Here is a 16,329-nt window from a genome sequence, read left to right on the forward strand (position 1 = left end):
AATACTTTTTTCCCCCACTGTATATATACAGCTGCGGAAAAAATTAAGAGACCACTGCAAAATGATCAGTTTCTCTGGTTTTACTATTTAGAGGTATGTGTTTGGGTAAAAATAACATTTTTGTTTTATTCTATAAACTACTGACAACATTTTTCCCAAATTCCAAATAAAAATATTGTCATTTAGAGCATTTATTTGCAGAAAATGACTGGTCAAAATAACAAAAAAGATGCAGTGTTGTCAGACCTCGAATAATGCAAAGAAAATAACTTCATCTTCATTTCTAAACAACACAATAGTAATGTTTTAACTTAGGAAGAGTTCAGAAATCAATATTTGATGGAATAACCCTGATTTTCAATCACAGCTTTCATGCGTCTTGGCATGCTCTCCACCAGTCTTTCACATTGATGTTGGGTGACTTTATGCCACTCCTGGTGCAAAAAAATCAAGCAGCTCGGCTTTGTTTGATCGCTTGTGACCATCCATCTTCCTCTTGATCACATTCCAGAAGTTTTCAATGGGGTTCAGGTCTGTAGATTGGGCTGGCAGGGTCTTGATCTGGTGGTCCTACATCCACACATTGATTGACCTGGCTGTGTGGCATGGCGCATTGTCCTGCTGGAAAAACCAATCCTCAGAGTTGGAACAATGTCAGAGCAAAAGGAAGCAAGTTTTCTTCCAGAACAACCCTGTACGTGGCTTGATTCATGCATCCATCACAAAGACAAATCTGCCCGATTCCAGCCTTGCTGAAGCACCCCCACCCCATCTTTTTACGCTGCTGCTACTCTGTTAATTATTTATGCATAGTCACTTTAACTCAACCCACATGTACATATTACTTCAACTACCTCAACTAGCCGGTGCCCCCGCACATTGACTCTGCACCGGTATCCCCTTGTATATATAGCCTCCCTACTGTTATTTTATTTTACTTCTGCTCTCTTTTCTTTTTCTCAACACTTTTGTTGTTTTATTTTACTTTTTTATTAAAAATAAATGCACTGTTGGTTAAGGGCTAATAATATAATAATAATAATATGCCATTTAGCAGACGCTTTTGTCCAAAGCGACTTTCAGTCATGCGTGCATATATTTTTTTTACGTATGGGTGGTCCCGGGGATCGAACCCACTACCCTGGCGTTACAAGCGTTGTGCTCTACCAATTGAGCTACATAGGACCTGTAAGTAAGCTGTAAGTAAGCATTTCACTGTAATGTCTGCACCTGTTGTATTCGGCGCATATGGCCAATAACAATACATTTCACAGTGGGTGCGAGACACTGTGGCTTGTAGGCCTCTCCAGTTCTCCGTCTAACCATTAGACGACCAGGTGTTGGGCAAAGCTGAAAATTGGACTCATCAGAGAAGATGACCTTACTCCAGTCCTCTACGGTCCAATCCTTATGGTCTATTGCAAACCTCAGCCTGGCTCGTCTTTGCTTCTCATTGATGAAGGGCTTTTTTCTAGCTTTGCACGACTTCAGCCCTGCCCTTAGGAGCCTGTTTCGAACCGTCCTCGCCGTGCACTTCACCCCAGCTGCCGTTTGCCATTCTTTTTGTAGGTCACTTGATGTCATCCTACGGTTTTTGAGTGACATTCGAATGAGTTGGTGGTCATCCCGGTCAGTAGAGAGTCGTTTTCGCCCTCTGCCGGTCTGTAGCTTTGTTGTCCCCAATGTCTGCTGATTGACCTTGTTCTTATGAACCGCCGTCTTTGAAATTTTAAGGATGGAAGCAACCTGACGCTCACTGTATCCCTCTGCCAGTAAAGCCAGAATTGAACCCTTCTTTTTGGCATGGTCAATAGTTAGTATTTGATTAATATTACTTTTGAGGTACTATTAGCACTGTTTTTGCCATCCAGCTGGTCCTATTGCAAGAGGATAGTGATGACCACAGCAGTGGTTTTTATACTTTTCCTTGTTAACTAAGATTTGGTTCATGTGATTACCTAATCAGTACCTAATCCAGTAGAATGAGGTGTGCCTGTGTTGGAATTCAATAGACACTGGAATGGAATGGCTGTCATGCATGTAGAGATGCTGATTTAAGAAACATTTGCAGTGGTCTCTTAATTTTTTCCAGAGCTGTGTGTGTGTATATATATGTATATATATGTGTATATATATATATATACACACACACAGTGGGGAGAACAAGTATTTGATACACTGCCGATTTTGCAGGTTTTCCTACTTACAAAGCATGTAGAGGTCTGTAATTTGTATCATAGGTACACTTCAACTGTGAGAGACGGAATCTAAAACAAAAATCCAGAAAATCACATTGTATGATTTTTAAGTAATTCATTTGCATTTTATTGCATGACATAAGTATTTGATACATCAGAAAAGCAGAACTTAATATTTGGTACAGAAACCTTTGTTTGCAATTACAGAGATCATACGTTTCCTGTAGGTCTTGACCAGGTTTGCACACACTGCAGCAGGGATTTTGGCCCACTCCTCCATACAGACCTTCTCCAGATCCTTCAGGTTTCGGGGCTGTCACTGGGCAATACGGACTTTCAGCTCCCTCCAAAGATTTTCTATTGGGTTCAGGTCTGGAGACTGGCTAGGCCACTCCAGGACCTTGAGATGCTTCTTACGGAGCCACTCCTTAGTTGCCCTGGCTGTGTGTTTCGGGTCGTTGTCATGCTGGAAGACCCAGCCACGACCCATCTTCAATGCTCTTACTGAGGGAAGGAGGTTGTTGGCCAAGATCTCGCAATACATGGCCCCATCCATCCTCCCCTCAATACGGTGAAGTCGTCCTGTCCCCTTTGCAGAAAAGCATCCCCAAAGAATGATGTTTCCACCTCCATGCTTCACGGTTGGGATGGTGTTCTTGGGGTTGTACTCATCCTTCTTCTTCCTCCAAACACGGCGAGTGGAGTTTAGACCAAAAAGCTCTATTTTTGTCTCATCAGACCACATGACCTTCTCCCATTCCTCCTCTGGATCATCCAGATGGTCATTGGCAAACTTCAGACGGGCCTGGACATGCGCTGGCTTGAGCAGGGGGACCTTGCGTGCGCTGCAGGATTTTAATCCATGACGGCATAGTGTGTTACTAATGGTTTTCTTTGAGACTGTGGTCCCAGCTCTCTTCAGGTCATTGACCAGGTCCTGCCGTGTAGTTCTGGGCTGATCCCTCACCTTCCTCATGATCAGTGATGCCCCACGAGGTGAGATCTTGCATGGAGCCCCAGACCGAGGGTGATTGACCGTCATCTTCAACTTCTTCCATTTTCTAATAATTGCGCCAACAGTTGTTGTCTTCTCACCAAGCTGCTTGCCTATTGTCCTGTACCCCATCCCAGCCTTGTGCAGATCTACAATTTTATCCCTGATGTCCTTACACAGCTCTCTGGTCTTGGCCATTGTGGAGAGGTTGGAGTTTGAGTGTGTGGACAGGTGTCTTTTATACAGGTAACGAGTTCAAACAGGTGCAGTTAATACAGGTAATGAGTGGAGAACAGGAGGGCTTCTTAAAGAAAAACTAACAGGTCTGTGAGAGCCGGAATTCTTACTGGTTGGTAGGTGATCAAATGCTTATGTCATGCAATAAAATGCAAATTAATTACTTAAAAATCATACAATGTGATTTTCTGGATTTTTGTTTTAGATTCCGTCTCTTACAGTTGAAGTGTACCTATGATAAAAATTACAGACCTCTACATGCTTTGTAAGTAGGAAAACCTGCAAAATCGGCAGTGTATCAAATACTTGTTCTCCCCACTGTATATATATGACGTTTTCCACATTTTGTTACGTTATAGCCTTATTCTATAATGGATTCAATTGTTTTTTCCCCTCATGAATAAGTCTCCCGAGTGGCGCAGTGGTCTAAGGCACTGCATCGCAGTGCTAGCTGTGCCACTAGAGATCCTGGTTCGAATCCAGGCTCTGTCGTAGCCGGCCGCGACCGGGAGACCCATGGGGCGGCGCACAATTGGCCCAGCGTCATCCAGGGTAGGGGAGGGAATGGCCGGCAGGGATGTAGCTTAGTTGGTAGAGCATGGCGTTTGCAACGCCAGGGTTGTGGGTTCGTTTCCCACGGGGGCCAGTATGAAAAATAAAAAAAGAATGTATACACTCACTAACTGTAAGTCGCTCTGGATAAGAGCGTCTGCTAAATGACTAAAAATGTAAAAAAATGTAATGAATATACACACAATATCCCATAAAGACAAAGCAAAAACAAGTTTTTAGAATTTGTTTGCAAATTTATAAATAAACCCCCCCCCCCTGAAATATGACATTTACATAGGTATTCAGACCCTTTACTCAGTACTTTGTTGAAGCACCTTTGGCAGCGATTACAGGGGTATGACGCTACAAGCTTGGCGCACCTGTATTTGGTGAGTTTCTCCCATTCTTCTCTGGAGATCCTCTCAAGCTCTGTCAGGTTGGATGGGTAGCGTCGCTGCACAGCTCTGGCTGTGCCACTCAAGGACATTCAGAGACTTGTCCCGAAGCCACTCCTGCATTGTCTTGGCTGTGTGCTTAGGGTCGTTGTCCTGTTGGAAGGTGAACTTTCTTCCCAGTCTGAGGTCCTGAGCGCTCTGGAGCAGGTTTTCATCAAGGATCTCTCTGTACTTGCTCCGTTAATCTTTCCCTCGATCCTGGCCAGGCCCAGCCAATCAGAATGAGTTTTTCCCCACTAACGGGCTTCATTACAGACATAAATACTCCTCAGCAACCCCACCCCTCCCAGATGATCCCACAGGTGAAGAAGCCGGATGTGGATGTCATGGGCGCTGGCATGGTTAAACGTGGTCTGCGGTTGTGAGGCTGGTTGGACAAACTGCCAAATTCTCTTAAACGACGTTGGAGGCAGCTTATGGTAGAGAAATGATAATTCAATTCTCTGGCAACAGCTCAGATAGACATTCCTGCAGTCAGCTGTCACGAACGTTGAGAGACGGGTCGGACCAAGGTGCAGCATGAAAAGCACATGTTTATTAACTAAATAAACATTCAAGACAACAACGTAACGTGAAGTCCAGAAGGCTATACACACACCAGCCTAACAGGAACAAGATCCCACAATAAACAGTAGGCACTAGGCTACCTATGTATGATCCCCAATCAGAGACAACGAGCGACAGCTGCCTCTGATTGGGAATCACACCCGGCCAAACCCAGAAATACACATCTAGATCCTAAACATAGAATTTCTAACATAGATCCTCACGCCCTGACCAAAACCAACTAAAGACAACCGGCCTCTCAAGGCCAGGGCGTGACATCAGCATGCCAATTGCACGCTCCCTCAACTTGAGAAATCTGTGGCATTCTGTTGTGTGACAAAACTGCACATTTTAGAGTGACCTTTTATTGTCCCTGTGTAATGATCATGATGTTTAGTCACCTTGCTATGCCACACTTGTCAGGTGGATAGATTATCTTGGCAAAGGAGAAATGCTCACTAACAGGGATGTTAAACATATTTGTGCACAAAATGTGAGGGAAATAAGCTTTTTGTGCGAATGGAACATTTCTGGGATCTTTTATTTCAGCTTATGAAAAATGGGACAAATCCTTTACGTGTTGCATTCATATTTTTGTTCAGTATATTTGGCAGTCAAATGGCTTAGGGGTAGAAGCTGTTCAGGGTCCTGTTGGTTCCAGACTTGGTGCATTTGTACTTCTTGCCATGCGTTAACGTAGACCATTTTTAGGGTCTTCCTCTAATATTGCCTGGTATAGAGGTCATGGATGGCAGGGAGCTCGGCCCCAGTACTGGGTCGGATGATCGGATGCCAAGCAGTTGCCATACCAAGCAGTGATGCAGCCAGTCAAGATGCTCTCAGTGGTGCAGCTGTAGATCTTCATGAAGATCTTTTCAGCCTCCTGAGGGGGAAGAGGCGTTGTCGTGCCCTCTTCACGACTGTGTTGGTGTGTGTGGACCTTTACATTTACGTCATTATCCAGAGCGACTTACAAATTGGTGCATTCACCTTATGATAGCCAGTGGGACAACCACTTTACAAATGTGTTTTTATTTTATTTTATTTTTTATATATATATTCTTTTAAATAATAATTATTATTATTTTATATATTTTGTGGGGGTGGGGTAGAAGGATTACTTTTATACTATCCCAGGTATTCCTTAAAGAGGTAGGGTTTCAAGTGTCTCCGGAAGGTGGTCAGTGACTCCGCTGTCCTGGCGTTGTGAGGATCCTTATGACCATGATAGATCCTTAGTGATGTGGACCCGCTCCACTACAGCCCCATCGATGTGAATGGTGGTGTGCTCAGCCCTCCATTTCCTGTAGTCCATGATCAGGTCCTTTGTCTTGCGGACGTTGACGTGAGGTTTTTGTCCTGGCACCACACTGCCAGGTCTCTGACCTCCTCTGAATAGGCTGTCTCATTGACGTCGGTGATCAGGCCTGCAACCGTTGACATCAGCAAACTTAACGACGGTGTTAGTCATGCACTTCTTCTTGTAAATATTTTTGGAGCAGTGATAACGTGTCTGGCTCTGGCACTTTGGATGACTTGTTCTCGCCTCGGAACCTTACACTGCCCACCCAAAACCCCACAATATTGATAAATTTCTTATGTAAGTTGATTTATTTGATTTATGTGGTCCTCTGTAGCTCAACTGGTAGAGCACGGCGCTTGTAACGCCAAGGTAGTGGGTTCGATCCCCGGGACCACCCATACACAAAAAATGTATGCACGCATGACTGTAAGTCGCTTTGGATAAAAGCGTCTGCTAAATGGCATATTATTATTTATTATTATTATTTGTTTGTCAAAATCAATTTGCGTGCCAGAAAAGGGGCAGTTAGGGCCTCAAAATACAGTGCCTTTAGAAAGTATTCACACCCCTTCACTTTTTCCACATTTTGTTGTGTTACAGTCTGAATTTAAAATAGATTAAATTGAGATTTTTGGTCACTGGCCTACACACTTGTTTTTGATTTTTTAAAATTAAACAAATTGTAAAAATAAAAATGTAGATGCTGGAATGTCTTGAGTCAATAAGTATTCAACCCCTTTGTTATGGCAAGCCTAAATAGGTTCAGGAATACAAGTTTGCTTAACAAGTCACATAAGTTGCATGGACTCACTCTGTACAATAATAGTGTTTAACATGACATTTTAATGACTACCTCATCTCTGTACACCACACTAGTGATGCGCGGGTTGACTCATAACCCGCAGTCCCAGCGGTTATATCCGCGGGGCGGACAGGTTTAGGGTCATTAAATATTGTGTGGCTGAAGGGCGGGTGGGTGGTGGGCAGGTTGAATAAAGAGAAACAATACCATAAATGTTAATTCTTGTGCATTTTATATAGGCTACATTGAGTTTTTTCCCCATTATTTTAGGCTATCTGGTATTAATGCCTAAGCTTCAGGGCTTAACTGTACGCGTGCCAAATAGCCTACACAGCCAATCACCAAATAATACTTTTGGGAACGGACAGAAAAGGTGAATGTATATCTACGGAGGCAAAAAGGACATTGTTGAAGTTTAATTCAATAAGACAAAAGCTGTGAGCGGAGAGTTGAAAATAAAGAGAAGGTAGGGCTAGAAAAGTAATGTCAAGGGAACTGTAGCCTACTGTTTAGATGAGTTGAATGGAAACTGAAATCTGGACACTGACTGTAGGTCTATAACCTCTCACATAGCCTTAATAATAACTCCTGCAGAATTAAGCATTTCTTGCAGTAAAATTATAAACCAAATGTAGGCAAAATTTGAACTTGGGAACAGGAGTGAGAAATATGATTTCTTTCTTTCTGCATCTTGAGAGAATGCAATGCTCAGTTAGATACCATCTGTAGAGGTGCTGTCTTTTTTTGTTGTTGTCATTTTAGTCCTTTTTTAGCAGACGCTCTTATCCAGAGTTACAGAGTGCATACATTTTTCTTTTTTTATACTGGCCCCCCGTGGGAATCTAACCCACAACCCTGGCGTTGCAAGCGCCATGCTCTACCAACTGAGCTACACGGGTCTTCTTCATAAAAGCTGATAGTATTTCAACCACATAAAATATGCATCGAAGCCGAACTGAAATCTTATCAGAAACACCTTGGGTTATATTCACAGCTTTCTTTTTCCTTACAACCGGTCAAACTGTCCCGTTTTTTTTTTTGTTGCCGTTATTGTATCCGTTATTGTATCCACTTTCTGTAGCTCAGCTGGTAGAGCACGGCGCTTGTAACGCCAAGGTAGTGGGTTCGATCCCCGGGACCACCCATACACAAAAATGTATGCACGCATGACTGTAAGTCGCTTTGGATAAAAGCGTCTGCTAAATGGCATATTATATTATTATTATTATATTGTATTTTCACCCCAGTCCCTAAACGTATTTGAGCCGTGAAAGATGACAGAGAGAACTTTACCGATGTCAACTGGATTGAAGCATTCATTCTATCGATCTATTACATTATTATGTTGACCAAGGGTTTATTTAGTATTCTAGGGCAACATATAATGACAAAAGAGAGTCGGGCAGTTGTGGATGGGTTATTAGCAATTGCGGGCGGGTGCAGGTGAACAAACAGCTGACACACACACCACTACCCCACACACAATTATCTGTAAGGTCCCTCAGTCAAGCAGTGAATTTCAAACACAGATTCAATCACAAAGACCAGGGAGGTTTTCCACTGCCTCGCAAAGAAGGCCACCTATTGATAGAAATAAAAGCAGACATTGAATATCCCTTTGAGCATGGTGAAGTTATTAATTACACTTTGGATGGTGTATCAATATACCCAGTCACTACAAAAATGCCGGAGAGGAAGGAAACCGCTCTGGGATTTTCACCATGAGGCCAATGGTGACTTTAAAACAGTTACAGAGTTTAATGGCAGTGATGGGAGAAAACTGAGGATGGATCAACAACATTGTAGTTACTCCACAGTACTAACGTAATTGACAGAGTGAAAAGAAGGAACTAAAGTAATACTGCAAAACGTGGCAAAGAAATTAACTTTATGTCCTGAATACAAAGTGTTATGTAGGGGGGCAAATGCAATACAACACATTACTGAGTACCACTCTCCATATTTTCAAGCATAGTGGTGGCTGCAACATGTTATGGGTATGCTTGTAATCATTAAGGCCTGGAGTTTTTCAGGATAAAAAATAAACAGAATGGAGCTAAGCACAGGCAAAACCCTAGATGAAAACCTGGTACAATCTGCTTTCCACCAGACACAGGGAGATGAATTCACCTTTAAGCAGGATAATAACCTAAAACACTAGGCCAAATCTACGCTGGAGTTGCTTACCAAGAAGACATTGAATGTTCCTGGGTGGCCGAGTTACAGTTTTGACTTAAATCTACTTGGAAATATATGGCAAGATCTGAAAATGGTTGTCTAGCAATGATCAACAACCAATTTGACAGAGCTTGAAGATTTTTAGAATAATAATTAGCAAAAGTTGTGCAATCCAGGTGTGGAAAGCTCTTAGAGACTTACCCAGATATACTCACAGGTGTAATCACTGCCGAAGGTGCTTCTACAAAGTATTGACTCAGGAGTGTGAATACTGATGTAAATGAGATATTTCTGTATTATCTTTTTTAAATAAATGTGGAAGTATTTCTAAAAATGTGTTTTCACTTTGTCATTATGGGGTATTGAATGTAGATTGGTGAGAAAAAAAATCAATTTAATCCATTTTGAATTCAGGCTTTAACACAACAAAATGTGGAATAATTGTATATATGATTACTTTGTGAAGGCACTAGTGTAGCCTGAAGTTGTTCTTTTTATTCCAAAATAATCAATTCCCACCTCAAAAGGCAAACCGTAAATGGTAGTATCTTTAAAGCTGGGATCCGTTTGGTGAAACTGCCACGTTCGTTTGGGATATAACAACAAAAAGTTACTTCAAACACTTTTAGAACAGAGGGTTATACTACAAAGCAGGGTCAATAAGTTAGCTATCTTTGATAAGCAACCAGAAATAACTAATTTCTCGTTCATTAAAAAAGCTAAACTTAGATGTGTTTTTGTTCGTTGAATCAATTAGACCATGCCCATTTAAGCTTATTTACATTTTAGTAATTTAGCAGACACTCTAATCCAGAGCGATTTACAGGAGCCTTTACGGTTAAGTGCCTTGCTCAAGGGCACATCGACAGATTTTTCACCTAGTCGGCTCGGGGATTAGAACCAGTGACCTTTCGGTTTCTAGCACAACGCTCTTAACCACTAAGTTACCTGCCACCTTATCTTTCTAATATTTTACAATATTTAGGCTAGTTAGCTGGCTAAATCCTTGATCCTACTTTGTAGTATACCCCTCAGCAGAATATGTACTGCGATTCTTTTTTACAACGATGCTGAACGTTCCTCTCCTTCGTTTCATCAACAAAACAAAAACAATAACAAAGACGCTGGGTCGAACAGTGTCACTGTTTCACCTTATGCAAATTACAGCTTTAATGTGTCACAAGTTCTCAGAAGCCTAGGCCTATTCAGTATTTTTAGTAGGCTTACCAATGTGACTCAACTTTTGAATTGAATGATGCAGAAACTTGGTAAGCCTTTTCTTGATAGAAAATAACCCATATGTGATGGTTGGTAGCGGTACACTCAGTTTTGCCTTTAGGCTATATAATAGCCTGCTAGTATCTCACTATGTAGTCTTGCTGAACGACTCTGTGAAAGTCTCTTTTCCTTGTAATCATTAGGATTCATACAGTCTTTAAAGAGCAGGGTAAACACTTAACACGCCCCGGTTTTATTGAAACCGGTTCTTAAATTGGCTGTGAAACAAGATGGCAATTATCAAAACAAGAGTTGGAATCATAAAAAGGCAAGAAAAACTCCAGGCGTTTGTTTGTTTTGGCATATCAGTTTTCTTGTTGAGTTGGGTTTTATTATTCTTTCTCAATAAACAGTTAGACGGCGTTTGGCAGAGGACGTCTGGCGTGCTTGTCAAAACAGACTTGTCTGACATTTAGCATTAATTCCATTAATTGGATCCATTAGCCAAGCCTATTAATAATCACTGTATTTTACTGTTACAGTTGAATGATTGAATAAACACTTCAATAAACATTTAATCTTTATAGCTAAACCACTGGATGAAATGTATCGTGCTATGTTGATAAACCTTGTGAATAAGGCGTCACACCGTAACTGGTTAGAATATCACAGCAAGATGAGGGGAAATGACAATCTTCTGCTGCCCTAGATAACAGATGTCTAAGCTTTCTTTCTCTGTGCTTTTGGAAAGGGCTGCATAGCTTTGTCTTTTGTATGGAGTTGTACAATATCTTATGAAGTTTAGAACATTTTCTATAAAGAAGGAAATCTTAGAATACCAGCAGAATTTGGTCTATATAGCCTTGACTTGGTCAGTGGTCATTCACCATGATTGATCCTCTAAATGAAGTAGGCCTAATATAAAGTTTTTTGTATTTTTATTGAACTGCATAAAACATACAGGGGAGAGAGTGATACAAAAGGATTATAAATTATTATTATGTTTTGTCCCTTGTCCATCCAGTCCTTTAAATACATGGTTTTATTTCTATGCAGCACATATTGATTATTCTTAATAATACAAGTGTGAGGATTGAGGAGAGAAATTATACTTGAAAGCAATTTCCCAGGATTCAAGGGCTTGTTTATGAAAATGTATTCCATTTTTAAAATGACTAGAGCAAAAAGTTAAGACCACCACACTTTTCCAAACCATTGGAAATTTAAAACCACAATTATTTCTAGTTAGTGTTTAATCCAGTTACTTTTTAAGATTTGATTGATTATTTGCTAATCCAGTATGTGATAGAATGAGGTTATTCTGTTTTACTCATTTTAGGACTGAAAGGTAATTTAGTGAGTTCTGGGTTGATGACGAACCATGCCTAGATAGCAAACAGACATTATTTTAGGACTGAATGGTAATTGAGCGGGTTATGAGTTTCTGGGTTGATAAGAAACCATGCCTAGATAGCAGACATACTTTATTTTCCCTGTTCAAGATATTGTGATATGCAAATGAAATGGAAAAGCTTGAAGTGAATGCCCACAGTTGAAAATAAGCATGCTAGGATAGCAGATGGAGCCTAATCCCGATTCTTGTTGAGGCATCACTTAGGCCCATCTCCTATTCTTCCTATGATCCAGTAGAAAAACAAGAAAGCACCTTATGTTACTGTCAGAACTAATACTGTTATTAACAGTCTATATGACAATTTATCATGTTTTGATGTTCCACTTGACACTGTACTGGAATATTAAAACAGTGCTTTTTCTCTTTGTCTCCTGTGCCCAGTATGGATAATTTATGAGCAGGTGATGATAGCTGCGCTGGACTGCAGTCGGGATGATTTGGCTTGGGTAAGTGAACTACCGACAGCTGCCACCCACACCCAACAACCTCAAAACCCATCTCTCACAGTCATTGCTACTTTGTCACCCCCGCTGCCAAATGTGAAAATATTTTTAAAATATTACCCCATCTGTCTGTACTTTGGAAAAACAATTTGCTGAGCAGTGTTAGTGTTAGCTGTAAACCTTTATGGAGTTTAACTCCCCCTTGTTGATTCATCTACCATCCCAGAGTTAACTAATAGATATGTTACAGATTGTGTTACTTAAAGTGGCTTCAGAAAGTAGTCACACCCCTTGACTTTTTCCACATTTTGTTGTTACAAGGTGGGATTAAAATGTATTTAATTGTCATGTTTTGTCAACAATCTATACAAAGTACTCTGTAATGTCAAAGTGGAAGAAAAATTATAAAATTTGTAAAGAAATATATGAAAAATAGAACACTAATATATCTTGATTACGTAAGTATCCATCCACCTGAGTCAATACATGTTAGAATCACCTTTGGCAGTGATTTAAAGCTGTGCGTCTTTCTGGATAAGTCTCTAAGAGCTTTGTACAGCTGGATTGTACAATATTTGCACATTATTCTTTTTAAAATTCTTCAATCTCTGTCAAGTTGGTTGTTGATCATTGCTAGACTAGGCCACTCAGGAACATTCAGTGTCGTCTTCGTAAGCAACTCCAGTGTATATTTGGCCTTATCTTTTAGGTTATTGTCCTGCTGAAAGGTGAATTTGTCTCCCAGTGTCTGTTGGAAAGCAGACTGAACCAGGGTTTCCTCTAGGATAAGGCCTGTGCTTAGCTCTATTCCGTTTATTTTTATCCCCTCAAAAAAACTCCCTAGTCCTTGCTGATGACAAGCATACCCATAACATGACTCCTGAACTTATTTATGCTTGCCATAACAAAGGGGTTGAATACTTATTGACTCAAGACATTTTAGCATTTCATTATTATATATATATATTTCTTAAGTCCCTTGTCCATCCAGTCCTTTAAATACATGCTTTTATTTCTATGCAGCATGTATTCAAGTGTGAGGATTGAGGAGAGAGATTATACTTGAAAGCAATTTCCCAGGATTCAAGGGTTTGTTTATGAAAATGTATTACATTTTAAATGACGAGCAAAAAGTTAAGACCACCACACTTTTACATTTGACATTTTAGTCATTTAGCAGACACTCTTATCCAGAGCGACTTACATGAGCAATTAGGGTTAAGTGCCTTGCTCAAGGGCACATCGACACATTTTTCACCTAGTCGGCTCGGGGATTTGAACCAGCGACCTTTCGGTTACTGGCACAACACTCTTAACCACTAAGCTACCTGCCGCCCCATGTTTTCAAATATAACATTGGGAATTTAAAACAACAATTATTTCTAATTAGTGTTTAATCCAGTTTATTTTTAAATGAGGTTATTCTGTTTTACTCATTTTAGGACTGAAAGGTAATTTAGTGAGTTATGGGTTTCTGGGTTGATGACGAACCATGCCTAGATAGCAAACAGACATTATTTTAGGACTGAAAGGTAATTGAGCGGGTTATGAGTTTCTGGGTTGATAAGAAACCATGCCTAGATAGCAGAAATACATTATTTTCCCTGTTCAAGATATTCTCCTATGGAAGTGAAAAGTTTTAAGTGAATGCCAACAGTTGAAAATAAGCATGCTAGGAGAGCAGATGGGGCCTAATCCCAATTCCTGTTGAGGCATCACTTAGGTCCATCTCCTGTCCTTCCTATGATCCAGTAGAAAAATAAGAAAGCAGCTTGTGTTATAGTCAGAACTAATACCGTATTAACAGTCTATGTCAATTTATCATGTTTTGATGTTCCTATATGTTTTGGATTGGAATTCAATCAAATTTGCATTGTGGAAATATAACATTGTTACAGTGTTCTATATGTCAATAGCATTTCTTCCCACTGTTCTGGACTGATTGAATCTGGCTAAATGTACTATTGAAGCCTAGTTAATGTCCTGTCAGTTTTGCTCATACCTGCTTAAAATTGAGTGATTACATAAAAAAAAGAATGGGTGATGGGAATAGTATATGAGGATGTTTTGCAAGGTTTCCCTATGCATTGCAAAAAATACTAGATTACGTAAAGTTGTCCTATCACCTGCTGCCTGTGAGAAAGACCATGACTGTAGTTGGATAGGTCAAAAGATCCAGGCTACAGAACAGACTTTCCATCTCATCCAGGATATCACTTCTGTCATGAGTGTGTGAAAAAACAAACTCCAGTTCCCTCGTAGAGAAGGGAGGGAAAAAAACCTCACCGTAAAGAGCATCCTGCCTCTCCTTTTCATTGTGGGTAGCCACAAGGCAACATGGTCTTCAACCACGTCAACTGCCGATTTTCACATAATTTCTTCAGGACTGTGTTGTTGATCTTTTATCGTGGATACCATGAATGGAAACCATAAACTATCCCTCCTGCCTTGCTCTCAATGGTCTGGGTGGACTGGAATGCGTCATAAAAAAACAAAAACACTGCATATATAGGTGCTGTGCTTGACATCTCAAAACCATTAATGTTTTACATGGATACCGTATATTTGTTTGTGTTTAAAGGGGCAGTGCAGTCATAACGTCGATTTTATTTTTTTGTATGATATTTCCATACTATGAGGTTGAAATAACACTCAAATTGTGAATTTATGATAATGCCCTTTTACTCCTGGAAAATTCAGCCTTTTCAGGTAGGATGGAGTTTTTCCCCACAGAATGACAAAATCAGATCTGATTATTCTGAACAATGACCAGTTGCTTTTTTTGTGACATTGTTTAAAATGTTTTGCAGTCCACTAAGCCAAGGAAATGAAGTACACCAAAATGGTCAAACCTGGCTCTCATCTAAACATTGATATGGTCCAGTACGTTGTAGTAGATTCGCTCCCTCTACTCTAATCAGCTGTTTACTTTGAGTTTCACTCTCTGCCAGGCCCAGTTCATCGCATTTCTGCTATAATCGCTAATAGAAACCACAAAGTGTTGTCGCTGCCGTTCCAGTGCTTTCATTGTGTCGCTGATACGGGTACTGCAGAAAGTCATATCCATCACTTTTTTCTGCAGAACACGGAAGAGAGAGTCATTATTATTGAAAATTCCATCATAGGCCATGAGCAAAAACCAAACAAGGTGGCAGTCTCTAAATGGGTTGCTAACTGTTATTTTTTTTTTCAGTCAAGTCAAGTAGTAGTTCCACATAGTTGCCCCTGGGCCTGTTTGATGGGCCTCATCGTTGCCTCGAATTGCCAACTCCTGTTTACCTAGGTAGCATGATGTATCATTAATTAGCTAGTTCTTTCAAAATCTTACAGTTCTCTTTTACCTTTGCATTGTGCATGCTGATGTTCAATCTCCGTTGTTCATTCAATGCGTGTTACACGCTGATATCTGGTGGAGTACAGCAGGCAGGGGAAGCTTAGTCGGCTTCTAGCAGCGCAGCCACAGAGCCAGTCTTTCCGTTGATACCACTCAGATTGAAATGATCGTGTTATTTTCTCCCTAGCTTTGATGTAAGTCCCTAAGCTCAGGTGTAGGTCTTCCATCCATTAATAGCCCGTTTTGCTAGAAAGTTCATCTTTGAAAACTGTTTCAGATGCAGTATGTTAGCCATCATGATCAGCTCACTTTAGCTATCAGTAAAAACGAACGTAACCTCCAAAAGGCAGAAGATAACGTGTGACGTCCACAGGCAGGAGCCTGTCCTTCCTGCCTATCTCATTACTTATTTCATGCCAATACACATGCACATTTATTATTTGAGTGCAATGAAAATGAATGGAACATATTGTAACATGAAAGGCATCGAAGCTCTCTGACTGCCTTTCGACGTCCGTTAATTGGCAGTATAAGGTAGAAACTCGCATGTACGAGTCATGTCAATGAGTTTGAAGGGTGGGAGAAAGGCACACAGCGAGGCTGTCTTTCCCCTGGTCTCCTTGCGCAAATTTGGGAAGTAAGTACAAGTTCAGAA

At 40.6% G+C, this 16,329-nt stretch overlaps 1 protein-coding gene across 1 annotated transcript in view; it reads left to right on the forward strand.

The window, feature by feature from the left end:
• Positions 1-16,329, forward strand: part of LOC311139397 (ER membrane protein complex subunit 2) — a 72,823-nt gene that overhangs the window by 12,574 nt on the left and 43,920 nt on the right. Inside the window, exon 3 of the mRNA XM_084174267.1 lies at positions 12,279-12,343. Coding sequence (XP_084030393.1) covers positions 12,279-12,343 — 65 coding nt within the window. The remainder of the gene's footprint in view (positions 1-12,278; positions 12,344-16,329) is intronic.

This window comes from Coregonus lavaretus (genome assembly GCF_964263955.1).
Source record: "Coregonus lavaretus genome assembly, chromosome: 13".
In the NCBI taxonomy this organism is placed as follows: Eukaryota; Metazoa; Chordata; class Actinopteri; order Salmoniformes; family Salmonidae; genus Coregonus; species Coregonus lavaretus.